We start from the raw sequence: 18397 nt of genomic DNA, 5'->3' as shown, positions 1-18397 counted from the left end.
TCCATGTTGGTTTTTCCCTCGTCTTCTCATCTGTGAACTCTGATCATTGAGTTAGCTCTTCACCCAATCTCCATGTCATATGGTCCCAAGTGCTGCCCTGATTGGAGCCGATGCTGAATGCAAATAAAGTTACACAAACATGCCAGCTGGGTGTCATGATCAGATATATCCAATTCTAATCCAGTTTATGTGCATTCAGGTTATGTTAAAGTCTATACATTCAAGACTGAAAAGTCATTTTCACTGCATTTCATATTTCAAGAAACCATTTTTTGAAATCAATGTTTATTTTGGGAAAAATGCTAAATTAATCCATATTAAATTACACAGAGTACATAAGATTCAGAAAATAATTGCTAAATTAATTTAATAAACCAATGGATTTGTGTAGGTGTACATACCACTAGTCTGCACTCAGCTTTAATCAGCTATTAGCTGTGATTTTGGGCCTAACCCCATGGCATGTATGGATACTCTGAGGTTATGTGGCGTGCTAACTAGGCCCTCCCCAAGTGGCCAATCAAAATTGCACATCCTGGTGGAAATTAAAAAGAACACATGGAGCATCTGAAGGTGATATACCATGCAGAGCTGTGAGGCTCCTTTTAAAGGAAATGTGTCACTGAACCCAACAGACATAAAAGATCGCATGCAGTAACTGTCCTCCACCTTGTCTTATACGACAGATCACTGTGTTGCATAATGATTGATGAGTCTCTCAGCCTCCCTCACACCAGTGATGTAGGCACCGTGGGTGGTGGTATAAAAGTTTATGTGAGTGGCTTCACCCGCAAACAGAACCTGGAGTGGCTGGAGGGGGGGGGTTAAAGAAAGAAACACCCAATGTGAATTAAGTGCGTTTCCTAGAGCTCAAATAGTTTTGACATGATGGGGCTCCAGAGCATTGTAGGTAGAGCAGTGGGCGGTCTGTACCTTCACTTCTGCATGGACAGGGCTGAGGGGCAGTGGTTCCGCCAAGGCCTGGTGTTCATGAACAGCATCCACACCACATGGCACGTAAGTATAGGATCCCCGCACAAAGGGGTGGCGCCGCCACCTGGACAGGAGGACCCGGCTCGGCTTGGGCACTGGCCAAGAGGTGAAGGTCCTGAGCAAGCTGTGCAAACAATATCAGACTTACAGAACTTCATACAGATGCAGGCATCACTGACAGACATGCTTAATTAGGCTAATAAATTACTGCTGAAGTCAGTAGGGGCAGGCTGAAAAACCAGCTTGGTTCTCATATAAAGCGAATTCCAGCAAACTCCTCTTATCAACATTTTGAAACAAGGAAACTTTGGAATATACCACACAGGCAAAGCAGGTGATGATGGCCATAAAAACCAATAAACACTACAGTCTCCTGACTGCACAACTTACTGGGGCCTACAGCTGCTATTCCAGCAGTGTCATGTTATGTGTTGGCTTTGCATGTTGCAATCCATTAGAGAACCATGAACATATTTGAGGCATGCAGTGTTGCTAGTTAGTGTGAGTTATTCATGGTGACTCTGAGCTGGATGTATTCATTTATTCCCACATAAAGCAGCCCCCAGCTATGGCTAAAAGCCTCCGGCCTGCCAGTCCACCACCCCTGATGTGTGGGATCCCAGGTCTCACATGTACCTCACACAGATGTCCCCAACCTCCTCGTCGCTCAGAGTCTCCATGTGCTCAGCCTCCCGGCCAGTGATCCAGCCACACAACACTGTAGGGTGGCGGGCCACCACATCAAAGCCGCAGATCTTCTTGTACCAAGTCTTGAATGGATCGCCCTCCTGCGTCAGCCCCTCCTGGCCCCTGGGTTCCTCAGGGCTGTGCTTCCACACTAACTGTATCCCGGCACAGTCGTCTGGCCAGAAGCGCTCATCAAACTTCAGGAAGATTTTGTCCACGGTGCCAAAGCCCAGTTTCTGTATGGCGCCAGCCTTCGAATCGGGTAGGGCAGGCTCAAACATGTCCGCTGCCCTCTCCTGAAGGAAGCCCAGCGACGCAGTCACGATCACATGGTCAGCATCATATTCCTGACCGTCCTCACAAACCAACTTTACAGGTTGAGATTCCTTGCCATGCTGGCCAGCGCTGTCCATGGTCCACCGGACACACTGCACTGGCTTGTTGCAAATCAATGCCCCCTGGGGGAAGCACTTCAGCAGGACGTCCAGCAGACCCTGGTAGCCGAGGGTTCCAAGAGTGTTGAAGAAACCCCCCTCCAGTGCGATGTAATGGCTTATCTGGGAGGCGGACACCTCATAGAGGGAGGAGCTGGCCTCGTCTGTACACTCACTCCTCTTGCACCACTCGAAGACCTCCCTGCTCTCCTGGGTTGGGTCTGGGAATACCTCAACAAACGCTTCATCCAGGTAATGACCCAGGCTCCCAGACAGGTATCTGCCCTCCAGCTCGCCATCGAAGGCCCTGGCAGTCAGTCTACCAAAGAGGGCACATACCTGCTCCACATCACTAGGGTGCAGCCTCTGTCCATCCTCCCTGAAGAAGTAATCATCAGGGGTGACAGAGTTGGGCAGGCACATGGTGCTGGCGCCAGCCACCTCATGAAGAAGGCCATGCTCCTTTGCCAGGGTGTACAGTGGGTTGTTTTTCCGCCCATGAATCCAGTTTGCCCCCAGCTCGATTATGTCAGAGCCAAAGGGTCGGGTGGTGTCAATGCGACCCCCCGGCTTTTCCGTGGCTTCAAGGATGAGCACATGCTGAAAGCCGGCCTTACACAATGTGGCTGCAGCAGCCAAACCCGCTAACCCTGCCCCAATGACTATCACCCTGGCAGAAGCAGACATGTTGCACAACCTGCATCGGAAAAGAGTAGACTTCGATTTAACGTGAATGAACACTGAAGTCATCCCAGATCAGCTACAAGAGTGATAATCCTCAATAACGTTTATAGCACTTTCTTGTAGAGATATAACTAAAAGACTGTCAGCAGAAAACAACTTTTAAAACTCAAAACTAATATTTTAGTTTTCATATTTAATGTGATTTGTTAAATTAAATTAAATCAACATGTAGCTATTACTGCTATTATTACATGCATGCTTTGTTAAATATGGACTGGATTAAATATGCAAATGAATGATAAAGTTTAAATGCCTTTGATATTTCCTGATAATGAAAACTACTTACGGGACCGAGAGTCCAGCCTGCTTAACTTGGCCAGGAAATGGCAGGAAATGCCTTTTATCCACCGAGTAACCTTTGGCTTCTATAAACTGCAGGGTGTTATAAAACAGAAAACAATGCCTGTGCATTGGCTGCTCCTTCATCATTTTCCAATGGCAAGGGCACAACAAACATTTTTGAAGTGGTAGGGAAACAAACAGTGAGTAAAAGGTCCCAACTTTTCAGTTTAACTAGCCATGCTAAATATTTTGACAGACACTGGCCAACATACATACAACGTTATTTTGTTGACTGGTATGCAGCGGCCAATCACCCACAAATGGCCTATTGGACAACAGCATGAACAACAGATAGCCTTTTCTATAATGTGCTGCAAGTTTAAATTTACTGAACTCCAGTATACTGTAATGTTACACATTACGTAAAGACACATTCATAGATGTATTCTAACAGACGTTATATCATACTTAGATGAAATCGTTATCGTCGGCTTGGTATTAGATTTAACCTGTATAGATTTTTGTCTACTTACATTTCTTGCTATTTAAAATAAAGCTGTGATAGATCTTTGTTTTTTTCCGGATTGCTTTTTTTCTGTATGGCATACCGCTTTGTTCCGTGTGACCAAAACTGAATCCGGCACAACTTCGGTAACTCAGTTCTCAACTTGTTCAGGTCCTCAAACCAGCAAACAGGATGCGCAAGTCACAAATGCTAAAAGGATAGCAGTTTTCGAATAAAACGTTTTAGGAAGTGAAATCCGTGTTTATATATCTTTAGTTAAATCGGTAAGTTAACGTGGAAGTGGAACATTTTGAAGCCGTGTGTAGGCTAAGAGGAATGCGTGTACTTTTACTCTGTCTCTCCCTTCATCTCCGTATGTAGGTAAAATGGGAACGCGGGTGTTTACTTCTACCTGCAGCTACCACATGCTGCGAGTAGTTTGATTGTCGACAGTTTGATAAATTAAGACAAATGATAAATTAAGATAAATGAATCCAACCCTAATTAAGGATGCTGCTTATCGAAGTTTCGTGTTATATTCCCCTCGAAAGTAGGAAGGACAGATCAGGGTCCCAATATAACTCGGGGGACATGTCTCCCAGCCCCATTTGCGCCCTTGAGAAATGGTGTATATGTGTATTTAATGACCACCTTTGAGGTGATTTTATTAATTACATGCCTGCGTGTCGTGAGCGATAGGTTCTGCTGGGCTCCTATCGGCTGAATTCGTTTGTAGTCGGTTCAGATCGGTTTCTGTCGGTTGCCATCGGTTCAGCTCGTTTCGGGTCGCTTCAGCTCATCAGACTGAAATGTGTAGGCCACACATTTATATTTAAGTTTTATATTTAACATTTATATTTACATTTAAGTTTTATATGTAACATTTATATTTACATTTAAGTTTTATATTTAACATTTATATTTACATTTAACATTTATATTTAACATTTATATATAGACAAACCATTTATATTTACATATGATAAACAATTTTGAACATAATTTACACAGCAAAAAAACCTGATGATCCACAACACCATTGACTTCTAGCTAAATGTCAGAAAATTGTACTAAATGTTGAAAAAGTGGCAAGTACAAAAATGTTTGCTACCTTCACAAACGGCGCCCCATAAAAAAGTCAGTGATTTCGAAACGTTTCGCGTGTCACGTTTGAATATAGCAATATGGATTGATAGGTTGAAAAGCCTCTGTGAGAGCCTATTGCATTGCAGTCTATGTAGAAACGTTGTCTCATCTCATTATGTACGTGTACCCTGCAGCTGATAAAGTACCTTGAACATTGACTATTTTAAAGCAGTTAACAGCTTTTAAATGTACCTTTGATAGAAATCAATAACAATTTGAGAAATACATTCCCAAGTTTCTGACCTTGTTGACGATGAATAGCTAGGTGGCGCTGACATTTCAGTCTGATGAGCTGAAGCGACCCGAAACGAGCTGAACCGATGGCAACCGACAGAAACCGATCTGAACCGACTACAAACGAATTCAGCCGATAGGAGCCCAGCAGAACCTATCACTCACGACAAGCAGGCATGTAATTAATAAAATCACCTCAAAGGTGGTCATTAAATACACATATACACTATTTCTCAAGGGCGCTATTGGGGCGGGGAGACATGTCCCTCGAGTTATATTGGGACCCTGATCTGTCCCTCCTACTTTCGAGGGGAATATAACACGAAACTTCTATAAGCAGCATCCCTAATTAGGGTTGGATTCATGAATGTCTTAATTTATCAAACTGTCGACAATCAAACTACTCACAACATGTGGTAGCTGCAGGTAGAAGTAAACACCTGCGTTCCCACTTTCTCCCTTCATCTCCGTATGTAGGTAGACAGAGTAAAAGTACACGCATTTCTCTCATTCTCGCATTTCTTCATTCACACCGCTTTAAAATGTTCCACTTCCACGTTAACTTACCGATAAATGTGCTGATTCATCCAGTTTTACATTGTGTGTTAAGACACGTAATCTGGCTAATTTGTTTTAAGAAAGTTTTTAATGCAGTTATTAAAAGTGAGACTACGGACATTTCAAACTGTGAAGGAAGCTGAGCAGACGCTGTTTAGTAGGAGTGGATTTGGCAAGAAAAATCAGAGTCAATGTGAGAATAGACAATATAATTTAATTTCAGGCTTGAAAAAAAGGGAATCAAGCAATAAGTGTCCATACGCAAAATTCAAATTAATCAATAGAATTGCAAAGAGAAGAAAAAAAGAATCCAAAACCTAAAAGAAAAAAAAAGTCAGAAAAATTTCTCAAAATTCCCAAACTGCTAGCCTCTAAAATGAGAAGGACAAATCGCAATACTTCCGTAGTCACACAAAACACAACAATCAAGACTCTCGACATAAGACTAGACAAGCAAACATATAGCAGGTGGCCAGCACCATTAACAAAAAAGGTGACCACGTAATAATCAATAATCATAAACAACAACACTAAAACACAAGTTATTACATATGCAAACAAATGGATTTACTACATAAATACAAAAACATTCTATCCCAGTAGCACATGAAAAGACATAATACAGAGGCGGTTTGATCACGGCCGCCTCAGTCATCCCCACGACCATAACCAGTGTGAACTAGGCCAAGTAGGCACAGGACCAAATAAATAATACTTTGTTTCCTGACGGCACCCTTTTGGTGCCGGACAGATGCTGCCAGACCGAAGACCGCAATAAACAGTGATCATTTTATGCTCGCAAACATCTCTTTTGTGCTCAAGTTTGCGCCCCTACTTAAGCACAATAAATGTCCACAGCATAACAAAGTAGTCTTGCATTTTCCTTCCATTACATGTACATTGCATTTGTAAAGCACCAGTACAATGTTCGCTCGATAATGTTATATGCGAATGTGAAAGTCATTGTACTTGTGTATTTGTGTGTAGAACAGTCTCCATGGAGGGTTTCTCTTTGTGGTCGCTCCATGAACGTCACACAAACAACCTGTTTGTGAGTTTCACTGGGTTGATGAGTGTTATGTTGCGCATGTGGATTTTATTGGATTATTTGACTTACCCCATGCTGACGCCTTGACCATTTTCAAATGACCTCATTATCTGCAGCAACACATTGCTGAGTATGTGCTAAGGACAGGCGTATGATGGGGCCGCAAGTTTGTCTGGTTATTTAAATGGAGTTGCAGCAATCTTTAAACAGAGCAACCCTGTAGTCATATATGTGCATTGCTTTGCTCACTGTTTAAATGTATGCTTACGGGACACTGGGGAAAAAAATGTAAGGTCACATGAGATGCACTGGAGTTTGTATAATATGTTTCACTAGATGCGTCACTATCTCCTAAACAAAAGCATGAATTTCAAGTGGGGAAAAAAAACTGGGGTCGGAAAAATTAAACCTACAGGTTGTCCAACGTGATGGACTGTGCAAAAAGTTGTGGTGAAACTCTTAACACAAATAAATGAAGAATCAGACAATGAAACTAGGAAAGCTAAGGCACTTAATAATTGATACTTTATTGATCCCCGTGGGGAAATTGTCTTTACACCTCCCTCAACTTGCTCTTTTGTAGAGTAAACTGTCCATGAAGGGCAGCCATCTGTTGGGGCACCCAGGGTGCTGGGGTTTAAGGGCCTTTGACGTCACATCCCATTTCACTATAATAACCTTAACCTAGACCAAATCTGCTTACTCTTGGATCTTTGCTTGGACACCACTTATTTCTCTTACAGAGGTGATTTTTACAGACGGAGACATGGCTGTGCCATAGGGTCCCCAGTGTCATCCATTGTAGTCGAGTTGTACATGGAAGAAAAAGCACTCAACTCTTTCCCAGGGAAGACACCAACCCACTGGTTCAGATATGTTGACACCTGGGTAAAGATCAAGATTCAAGAGGTATAGGCCTTTACAGACCACATTAATAACTGTTATAGAGAAAGTTATTCTGAAAGGTGTGCATTGTCCCCCAAAGTCCACTGATGAAAGCACACTTCATAGGACATGGCTGTCTCATTCTCAGTTTCAGAACTATTAACCCCTTAGTGTGTTGCCTAATTGCACTTTAAGTGGATGCAATATAATAATGACTATGACAGACAAAAATTATCTGAAAATCCAAGGCATGTGCATTTATCTCTGTAGTCCACTGATCAAAGCACACTTCACTAGATGTGCCTGTCTTGTCTAGTTTTAAAGTTATTAATGTATTGTCCCACTGCACATTATACGGATACATTCGAACATTCAAAAATTAATTAAAAATCGTACTGAGGGGGGCCAAGCTTTGTACTAACCTTTGTCACACAAAAAAATGGGAACCAACTTGCAGGTAGGCAGGGGAGGGGGCCTCGCCCTAGACTATGGAGTAATTATAATTAGAAAAGCAGAAGGTGTATATTAATTATAATTATATTAATAATTATATTAATTATATTAATTATTAATTGTAATTATAATTACTCCATAGTCTAGGGCGAGCCCCCCTCCCCTGCCTACCTGCAAGTTGGTTCCCATTTTTTTTACAAGGGTCATGGTGACCTTGTGCTTATGCTTGACCGGCTGGGCCTAACAAGGGAAAGGGTCGCTGATGCTGCAAAATGACTAGACAAAAAGGTGGGTGTGGGTGCTAACGAACAGCAATTGTCAAAATCGAGTTGTATGCCACGGGAGTGGAAAATAGCAACACCAGCAGACGCCCCAGACGGGCTATATAAGCCAGACCCAGACAACAGAGTTTGAGCTTCCTTGGTATGTACTGCTGTGCATATAGGCTGGCTCCCAGATCGATCTGAGCAACGAATAAACAGAGAGCTGACTTACAACCATCCTTCGCCTCCAGTGTGCATCTCTTTCCTCATCAACGGACTCGGTAGAGTCGAACTCCAACAGTACCTAATGCAATCTGGGAAACAAAGGGATGTGCAACCCAAAATGCGAAACCACCATGTCATTACAGCTGACAGGACCTATAATATTAGCTATTAACACGATTTTGCACAAGTCACTAAATGGTTCGAAGCGCAAAAATGATCGGTGTGCATCGTTGTATGTGTACTGGACATCACAATTCTGTCATTAAAAACACCCCGCCTTCCGTTAAAAGTTATTAAAGCCAGAAAACTGAATATCGAATATGAAGCTAACTTAACCGCGGTGACTCGAAGATGCCTAAGGATCTATTAGCACCATTTACAACTCAGTATTTAAGTAAATTATAAACAGTAATATTGCCATTTTGAAGTGTTTTAAAAATATTAAAGTAGTGACGGATACGTCCTTTTACAGTGGTTTTATTTATATTTTTATTATATTACTTTCAATTACAGTCTTTTAACTTGTGTTTTCCTCAATTTATTTGTAATGTGCGCCGGAAGCCGCGGAAATGTATATTTCTTTCCTATGATGAAGTACAGAAATGACAATTAAAGCTTTGAAACTAAGTTATATGCACATGTTTTCGGCACCGGAGAAACACACAAAGCAAAGCCTGAAGGCATACAAAATCCTTGACACTTGGTCGTACTTTAAAGATTTCTTGACGAAATTAAAGTGACGAAGACACCAACAAATATTCTAGTTGTACGTTTCTCAGCGTCATGTGACGTCACCCGGTTCCACTGCTAATTTGATCCGTCGGATATAACTGATGAGAATCTAAACGGTTCCTAGACAGATATAAACAATATTATAAGCCGGTGTCTAAAGTACTTGTTATTTAAGTGCCAAAACGTAAAGAGAAGCACTTTTAAACATTCACTCTTGTCTTTTGCTACGTACCTGTCTAAGAAACGCTACACATAAAAATACCATGTGAAGGATTATTTACTTCGCTGGGCACCTCCCTGGAAAAGAAAAGAAATGGCGACCGATTTCTGCTTTACTAATGCTAATGAAGCCGGATCATCAGAGGGGAGCGACATGTGCGAGTGGTTTTGACCGACTTGGGAGTCCGTGAGAAACAAGCACTTTTTCGCCGGTGCTGGAAGCGGTAGGTTGCGATCGTGTATTATCTTAACGAAGCGCCATGCAGAGGGTGCAAAGAGAGCTTTGCTCGAGAATTATACCAATGTGCAACAATTAAATGGAGCTAGTCTCGCTATTTGTAAAATTACTTTAACATCACACTCGCATTTGGTGATTTTGTTATTTTGTTGTTGTTTGAGGTGTAAAACAGTGCATTGAGGTGTTGTGGGTAACTTTGTGAGTTTTAGTAGTAAGTCAGTAAGAGCGAGGGTGCGCAGTTTAACAGCGTGCCTCCTTTAGTCGTGGACAGCATCTCTGGAGTTCCGGCATGGATGCATCGGAGCCGGTTTTGAATCCCCGCATCTGCGCTGAAAGTCAAGTGAACTGCGACGGTACGGGTTGGACGAATCTAACAGGATTAAAACAAAAACATTCATATACACGTGTATATTTATGTACTTTATGTCATAGCTATATGCAATGAATATGTATTTTGTGTACGTCAGAATTGGCGAAATAGCTGTTCACTTGGCACGTGAAGATTGTATGTCATATAGAACAGTCTATATGGCTACTCTTCCATGCCATCTCTTATACCTGACATCCCTTACAGAACAACATGGCATTACTGTGGACCCCAAGGAGCCGCACTTCTGTGGGAGGTGCAGGCAGAGTCTTCCGGAAGGCTCACTTCTTTCCTCCCATCAATGTCCAGCCCCAGTGTTGATGGCTCAGGGGGGCGGTCTTGGGGAGGCAGGCCGGCCAGGCTACATGTGCCCGCTGTGCAAGCGCACATTCAGTCTGGCAGGAGCTCTGAAGCAGCACTTTCGGATGCACCATGGCGAGCCTGGGGAGCCGGCGCTCTGTCCAGAGCCAGGGTGCTCATTCAGCAGCAAGGACCGGCGCGCGTATCAGCGGCATCTGAGCAGGGTGCATGCACTGCAGCCCGTGCTCTGTCCCCAGCGCTTCTGCCGCAAGGCATTCCGTACGGAGACTGAAATGGAGCAGCACCGACGGACGCACTTCCCTTTTCATTGTGCCCACTGCCCCTTTGTCACCACAAGTGCCAGACAGCTGAACGAGCACTGTCACGAGCACCGGAGTCCATCAGGGGACTGGGAAGGTAACACGTGAATCCTGGTCTCTGTGCCTCTCTTGTGACTGCTCAGCAATGAAGATATCCATTCCCAGTGGTTCATATGGTTATTACCATTTAAATAACACTATTCAGTATTATGGTCAAATGTCCCCAGAGATCAGGGCTTACTGGACTCTTTTAGGTTTCATTATAAACCTCCTGCTCTCTTTGACCTAGGAGAAAAGGGAGGGATGGAACCAAAGCAGCCTGAGAAGGAAGATGAGCCTCATCAAAAGTCTAAAAGAGGCAGTGAAGTGCAGCCAATGGATCAGGCAGCTCACATGGACAAGCCCAAGGATCGCTGCTTTAAAAGTATTCATTGCTTAATGTTCCTCAGAAGTGGTATAATTGCACAGTGATAGTTTTAGAGGGGCATACTATCTGTGAAAGATGCAAATGTAACCTCAGCATTGTATTGACGATGTATGCTATGCTCTTGTGAGAATGTGGGAAGGTTAATAGTGAAATTTCAGAGTTGACCAGTGTCACCAGATGTTGATTTTCAAGTTGTAATGAAGTCTCAATCCTTGATGCATCAAACTGAATGTTTCCTGGGTTTGCCCATCCTGGAGAACATATGTTGGTCTCTGTAAGTTGTTTCATTTGCTGGTGGCCACTCTGAAACTGATCTTGCCCCCCCTGCCCCAATTCTTTGCCCAAGGTCATGTAGCCGAGGGCACGGAGCACCTCTACCGCACCCACATGTGCCCCGAGTGCCGCCGCTGCTTCAAAAAGCGCACGCACCTCCTGGAGCACCTGCACCTACACTTCCCCGACCCTGGCCTGCAGTGTCCCACCTGTCGGCACCACTTCACCAGTAAGAGCAAGCTGCGCATCCACTTGCTGCGGGAGTCTGGCCAGAAGCCCCACCGCTGCCACCTGTGCACGTATGGTGCTGTCGAGCGCAACTCCCTGCACCGCCACTTGGCCAGCGTCCACGGCGGAGAGGGCGGAGCAGCCCCTTCGGACCCCTACCCTTGCCCCACCTGCGGAGAAGTCTTTCTGCAGAGCCAGGCCCTCAAGGCCCACATGAAAGCACACCGGGCCCTGCCAGCGGGCCGGCAGCCCCTGGCCTGTTTCCAGGAGGGCTGCCCCTTCCGTGGTGCTGACAGGAGGGCGCTGCAGAGGCACGTGCGGGAGAAACACGGCGTGGAGGCAGTAGAGTGCCGGTATCATACCTGCGGCGCCTTCTTTGGCAGCCAAGAGGACATGGAGGCTCATCGGCGCACCCACCTGGCCTTTCACTGCCCGCACTGCACCTTCTCCAGCTCCAACAAGAGCAGCTTCCAGCGGCATAAGCGGCAGGGCCACGCTGGGCCAGCAGAGCTGCACTGTGCCTTCTGCCCCTTCACCACCTTCAACCCCGTGGAGTTCGCCGAGCACATGGGACGCCTACACGCCAATGAGAAAACTCACCGCTGCCCTCAGTGTGAGTTTGTCACAGCGCACAAGCGTGTGCTGGGGAGGCACATGCTGCTGCACACCGGTGAGTGGAAGTCCCTGCAGATGATCCACATCGACCCGGTCCGGTCCCGCTCTGTTGATGACTTGTGGTCTGTATTGCAGGCGAAAAGCCCCACAAGTGTAAGCTGTGTGACTTCCGGTGCCGGGATGAGACCTACTTGTCAAAGCACATGCTGACCCACTCCAGTGACAAGAACCATATGTGTTCCGAGTGTGGCTACGTGACCAAGTGGAAGCACTACCTGAATGTGCACATGCGCAAGCATGCTGGTGACCTCAGGTAAGGCCTTCACCAGTTCTCCAGCATGCCCATCCTGCTTGGCTGTACATCAGTACAGCTCCACTCTCCCTTCAGGTACCAGTGTGACCAGTGTTCATACCGCTGCCACCGCTCTGACCAGCTGAATAGCCACAAGCTCAGGCACCAGGACAAGTCGCTGATCTGTGAGGTATGCGCCTTCTCCTGCAAGCGGAAGTACGAGCTGCGCCGGCACATGCAGCTGAAGCATAGCGGTGGGGAGCAGCAGGTACCACTCTTCCAGTGCAGGTACTGTCCATATAGCACACGCTACAGGCAGGCACTGCACAACCATGAGAATTGCAGGCACACACGGCACCGCGAGTTCCGCTGCGCGCTCTGCCCCTATGTCACCTTCAGCAGCACCAGCCTCTTCTTGCATAAGAGGAAGGTGCATGGCTACATGCCCGGGGACAAGGTATGGCTGGAGTACTACGCTAAGAAGGAACGTGAGCGAGGTGGCGCCACTAGGGGCTTCCTGGAGAAATGGGATGAGGTTACGGCGAGGGACCAGCAGGTGCCCTCTGAGGCAGGGGAAGCTCCCAGCCAATTGGAGGGCAGCTTGCAGATCATGGGTGGGAGCGGTGAAAACGAAATGACTGCAGATGCCACTACGTTCGCGGATCAGGAATCTGAAACGGTCACAAAGGGAACTGACTCGGAAAACAGGGTTGGCACTAACATCAGCAGTTCTGAGGTGGCTGCCACTGATGGCAACAATGGAGAATGTTGCCTGTTGGTTTTGACCTCCATAGTTCAACCTGAAAGCATGCCTGACACCTGCATACCAGGAGACGTTGAGAGCGGGGGTATATCAAGTTGGGAGATGCAGCTTGATCTTAAAGCATTTCCAGCTGAAGGGGGGAGTCCCATGTGTCCTTCCCAAAGACAGAGTGAAGATGACCAAGAGAGGGTGCTGATAGGGGACAGCGAAGGCCAGAGTGATAGAGAGAAGTCATCGATCCCTGAAGCCAATGCGTCTGAGCAAATGGATGGTGCCGGAGTGGAGTCTTCCTGCTCCGAGTCCCACTTCACGGTCCAGCGGAGGCAGGACAAGGAGCAGGCGGAAGCACTGGTGCTGGAGGGCCACGTGCAGATGCTGGTGGTGGAGGCCAAAGCCCGGGTGCACCGGTGTGACTTCTGTGCCTTTGCCACATACACAGAAGCCGCCCTGGCACAGCACCGCCGTGTGTCCTGCAGAGCCAGGAGAACAGTGCTGAGGTGTAAGGAATGTGGAGCGATCTACAAACAGCAGCGTGGCCTGGACACCCACCGACTCAGGAAATGTCCTGTGCTCCTAAAAATGGGCAGGAGGTTCCCCGTCTCGGCAGGAGCCAGACAGCCAGGGGTTTCTGACCAACAGTCCCAGGATCAAAGGAAAGTGGATCATCCTGTAACTGGGGCAGAGGACAGAGGAATGGGGCCACTTTCTGAAGAAGCAGTCACTGAGGCGTCAGAGGGACCCAAGAGACAAGACATGGAGAGCAGCATAGCAGACATCCACATAGACACCCCTGAACATGAAATAGACTCGAACATGGGCGAGACACATGCAGCGGGAAAACAGGATATGGATCTTGGAGAGACAGACTCTGTACCTCTCCCCTCAGGGACAGTGGAAGGGCAGGGATATAGTAAAGCGGCTCCTCAAACTAGAAGCTCTGAGGAGAATGAGGGTGGGGTGGCAGGAGAGGGAAGCACTGAAGAGCAGGACAGCAGGAAGATAATGGAGAGGATGGGCCTCCGCTTCTTCTGCCCTAGCTGCCCATTTGCGTGCCATCAGGAGCGAGCGCTCAACACTCACCGCCGGCGAGGCTGCCTTAAGCCCGGTGATATTCAGTGCCAGAGCTGTTCCTTTGTGGCCAGATCACGTGAATCCCTGGAGCGCCACATTCTGATCCATCCAGGCCAGCGGCTTTCCTCGGCACTGCAGTGCCGGAAGGCCTTGCTCCAGTGCAAGCTATGCCCATTCACCTGCAAGCAGGCACGCTGTATGACGCAGCATATGTCCCTGAAGCACGAGGGCATGCGCCCCCACCGCTGCCGCTTCTGTGCCTTCAGCACCACACGCCGTTACCGCCTGGATGCCCACGAGTCATTGCACACGGGTGTCGGTCGCCTGGCCTGTCGGCTCTGCAACCACACCTTTGGTACCGCCTCCAAGCTGCAGCTACACCAGCAGCGGGTTCATGACCGGCAACCCACCCACTTCTGCACGCTCTGTGACTACGGTGGCTACAGCTCCAACGATGTGGCCCGCCACAATCTCAGCTGCCACACGGGAGAGCTGAAGTACGCCTGTGACCTCTGTGCCGCCCGCTTCAGCTCCAACGCAGCCCTTAAGCAGCACTGCCGTCGCCGACACCGGGATCCCGGCAGCCAGCCTTGCCCTCGATGTGACTTCATGGGCCGCAGCCGGGCCACCCTTGTGGCTCACCTGCGGCAGCAGCACCCGCGGCTGGAGTGCGCCCCCTGCGGCACCGAGTTCCTGAGCCGCGAGGCTCTGGCGGAGCACCGCAGAACTCACCTGACCCAGCGCTGCCCAGCGTGCCCCTTTGCAGCACGCGGGAGGCAGCTGCTCGCGCAGCACCTGCTGGACGAGCATGAGGACGGCTCCCCGGAGGACAAGCCGCTAAAGTGTGCTGCATGTGACTTCACCTGCCGTCACCAGTTGGTGTTTGAGCAGCATGTACGCTCGCATGGCGGCACCCGCCTGTACCGCTGCACCAACTGCCAGTACTCCACCCGCAACCGCCAGAAGATCACCTGGCACATCCGCATCCACACGGGCGAGAAGCCATATCGCTGTGAGCAGTGCGGCTACACCTGCGCTGACCCCTCTCGGCTCAAGGTATGCCCCACCCACCAGTGGCTGACTAGCCCTCCCCCGTCTGTCGAGTGATTTCAAATTCAGAATTCGCTTACATGTACACCTACATGTACTAGGAATTTCTCCCAGCAGTATTAGTGCATATATTCAAAAACCACATGCAACATAAATTCAAAAGATACAAAGAAAATAGATTTGAAATTTAAGCTATAGCCCAAAATCAGTACAGATTGCAGTCAGTAAACTGGTGTTTACAAAATTTACAGTATGTACAACATGGCTTGATGGCTGAAGCAACTCTTCTCTATTGCAGTACCACATGCGGATTCACCAGGATGAGCGCAAGTACCTATGTCCAGATTGTGGCTATAAGTGCAAGTGGGTGAACCAGCTGAAATATCACATGACCAAGCACACAGGTAATGACTGAGGGCCCCCTGGAGGTCAGCACAGGCACTGCTGCCGCTTCGTCTGCTCATTTGAATATAAAAATGCTTTGTTGTCCAGTGCATAGCTGTCAAGTCTCCCGTTTTGGCCGGGAAACTACCGTATTTTACTTCTCTTTCCCGCCGTCCTCCCGTATTAGTATTTTCCCGTAAATCTCCCGTATAATAATATATATATATATATATATATATATATATATTTAAAAATTCTTCTGCCTCTCCAAACTGAACTGTCAGTAGCCTCGCGAGAACTGCCACCTGCATAGCCTGGGTGGCAGTTATCGCGAGATTAGTGCCAACAGCGGGAACGAGAAAGGAGAGAGATGGATGGATGGATGTGTAGAAGGAGAAGGCGTCCCTGCCAAGAAACAAAGAAGTCATGTAAATACGTCGGAAAATGGGACGACGAATTTACTTTCCTAAAGAGGAGCAGGATGGGGCACAGTCACGCGTTCTGTAAGATTTGTAAATGGGATTTTAGTGTCTCCCACGGGGAAGGAACGATGTCAGTCGGCATGAAAAATCCAAGTCATTAGTGAATGACAGAGAGCCGCATGAGTGAACATGAAAAATGAATAGAAAATGTGCAATGAAAATAAAATGTAAATGACAAATGGTTATTTTATATTTCTTGTACACCTGTCTTAAAATGTAAGGGATACTGGAGCCTGGTTGCGGTGGTGGGATGGCTCACGGCGGGTGCCGGAAAATTTCCTTTATTTTCAAATCCAAACCTTGACAGATATGCCAGTGAGACTTCTGTGATTTCTCAACAGGTGCCAAGCCATACGCGTGTGAAGAGTGTGAGTACCGCACAAACCGGGCAGATGCCCTGCGTGTGCACCGCGAGACCCGCCATTGCGACAACCGCGCATTCATCTGTGAGAAGTGTGGCAAGGGCTTCAAGACACGCTTCCTGCTGCGCACGCACCTACGCCGCCACAGCAACACCCGGCCCTATGTGTGCCGTCTCTGCCGGCGTGCATTTCGCTGGCCCGCGGGACTCCGGCACCACTTCCTCACACACTTGGAGTGCCAGCCCTTCTTCTGCCGCCACTGTTCCTACCGGGCCCGCCAGCGATTCCAGGTGGTCAAGCATCTCCGCCGGCACCACCCAGAGCAGCCCTCAGAGGAGGGTGTGGGCCAGGACCCGGGGCCACACTCGGTGTCACTGCATGAGGCCCGGCTGGGCGAGGAGGAACAGGAAGGTGGTTCAGGGGAGGAACGGGAACTGGAGGTTGGGCTAAGGGGGGAACTGGAACTGGAGGTTGGGCCAAGGGAGGAACAGGAGGATAGAACCGTGGAGGAACGGGAATAGAAGGGTGAGTCAAGGGAGGAACAGGAGCCGGAAGATTGACAGAGATTAGAGCAGGAGTAGGCCTTGGACTCATGAGTGCCCCAGCTCTCGCCCTGAACTCTCGCAGTCTCACACCGGTAACAACAGCAAGCTGCAGAGTGGCCTACTCTGTGTGGGAGCCTTAATGTTAAAGTTGTGACGTTTATCACACAGCTGCAATATTAAGATACAATATTGTTAAGACATAAACATTTGTATCTTATTATTATTTGTATCTTTTGATTCTTTGCCTTGAACCATGCGACACGATGTGACCAACACTGTATAGCCAAAACCAAACTTCACGCGTGGGTCTGTGTGTTGTGTATGTGACACCTCCCCTGCAAGTTCCTCACTCTGTTTCGTTTATTCACTTTGAGGCCATTGACGAGCTTTGGCCCACCAGACAAATGACAGTCAGCAGCTGCAGCACGAAGCTGGTGTCAGAGAAACTGGAAAACTGATAGTTTTTCTGAAATTTACATTTGTTTAGCAGACACTGTTGTCCAAAGCAATATATAAGTGAGGCAGAAAGTACAAGTAAACCAGTTGATTGGCCAGTTATTAGCCCTAACATCAGGTGCTATTTAGATGGCACTGCAGGCACACAACTTTTTGATCTGTGTAACGTTAGCAAACAGGGAGGTTTGGACACAAAAGCTTTTTCCTTCTATATCAACCGTAATTTTGTTTCCTGTCCTGTTGTCTTCTGGTTTTTATTCACTATCCATTTACACTACAACGTGGAAGGAGGTTCCACTGATGTTGGTTAATCTTTTTAAGCACTTTGGAGTCGACATGTTTAGAAGGCACTGTATATAACAAACTGAATTTGTGAACAGAATCATGCCAAAAAAACCTGTGGCACAAAGTACATATGTACAGAATCAAGATTATGTGTATTAATATTTCTTATAAATGTAATTAAGAAACATACTAATAAGTGATACACTGCCTCTTTCTTTACTGCTCAGCCACTTTAGGGGCAGCGTGTGACTTGGTGGGCTGACATCTGAAGGTCACCAGTTCAAGCCCAGTCTCCGCATGTCTGTGGGTCCTTGAGCAAGGCCCTTATCCCCCAGCTCCCTGGGGGGCACAACAGGTGGCTACACTTTGTGGCTAGCTTGCTCTCACCTACAGACTGCAAGCTGGGGGAGGGATAAAGAGAATTTCCCTATGGGGATCAATAAAGCATTTGTTGTTATTTTTTTTAACTTCTTGAGCGGTATCTCAAATATGACTTTCTGCCATTCACACACTGCCACCTAGTGGGCAGGT

At 47.3% G+C, this 18397-nt stretch overlaps 2 protein-coding genes and 1 long non-coding RNA gene across 8 annotated transcripts; 1 reads left to right on the top strand and 2 right to left on the bottom strand.

Moving 5' to 3' along the window:
- Positions 1–17: 17 nt before the first annotated feature.
- On the bottom strand, positions 18–4286 carry zgc:66484 (uncharacterized protein LOC327557 homolog). Of its 5 annotated transcripts, none has more exons than XM_049018802.1 (5): positions 3674–4282; positions 3145–3278; positions 1630–2811; positions 934–1117; positions 138–810 (listed from the first exon to the last, which is right to left on the bottom strand). In XM_049018802.1, exons 2-5 carry the CDS (start codon positions 3267–3269, stop codon positions 688–690), a joined length of 1614 nt encoding a protein of 537 aa, XP_048874759.1. In that variant the 5' UTR covers positions 3270–3278; positions 3674–4282; the 3' UTR covers positions 138–687. The 5 variants fall into 5 exon arrangements, with proteins under 5 accessions (XP_048874770.1, XP_048874759.1, XP_048874778.1 ...); XM_049018821.1 differs by having other exon boundaries at positions 3145–3230; positions 3674–4281; XM_049018828.1 differs by having other exon boundaries at positions 3145–3230; positions 3749–4281.
- A 2854-nt stretch (positions 4287–7140) lies between these two features.
- LOC125738717 (uncharacterized) lies at positions 7141–9242 on the bottom strand. Its single transcript, XR_007396886.1, has 2 exons — positions 8465–9242; positions 7141–7515 (listed from the first exon to the last, which is right to left on the bottom strand). It is a non-coding gene; the product is annotated as an uncharacterized LOC125738717 (long non-coding RNA).
- A 20-nt stretch (positions 9243–9262) lies between these two features.
- znf142 (zinc finger protein 142) lies at positions 9263–18331 on the top strand. 2 transcript variants are annotated; one of them, XM_049007910.1, is made up of 9 exons: positions 9263–9632; positions 9908–9999; positions 10221–10730; positions 10926–11057; positions 11407–12231; positions 12312–12489; positions 12565–15358; positions 15651–15756; positions 16560–18331. In XM_049007910.1, exons 2-9 carry the CDS (start codon positions 9936–9938, stop codon positions 17099–17101), a joined length of 5151 nt encoding a protein of 1716 aa, XP_048863867.1. In that variant the 5' UTR covers positions 9263–9632; positions 9908–9935; the 3' UTR covers positions 17102–18331. The 2 variants fall into 2 exon arrangements, with proteins under 2 accessions (XP_048863867.1, XP_048863858.1); XM_049007901.1 differs by having other exon boundaries at positions 10923–11057.
- The last annotated feature ends 66 nt before the right edge of the window (positions 18332–18397 follow it).

This window comes from Brienomyrus brachyistius, chromosome 1 (assembly GCF_023856365.1).
Source record: "Brienomyrus brachyistius isolate T26 chromosome 1, BBRACH_0.4, whole genome shotgun sequence".
Lineage (NCBI taxonomy): Eukaryota > Metazoa > Chordata > Actinopteri > Osteoglossiformes > Mormyridae > Brienomyrus > Brienomyrus brachyistius.
This window is presented reverse-complemented; position numbering and strand designations above follow the sequence as displayed.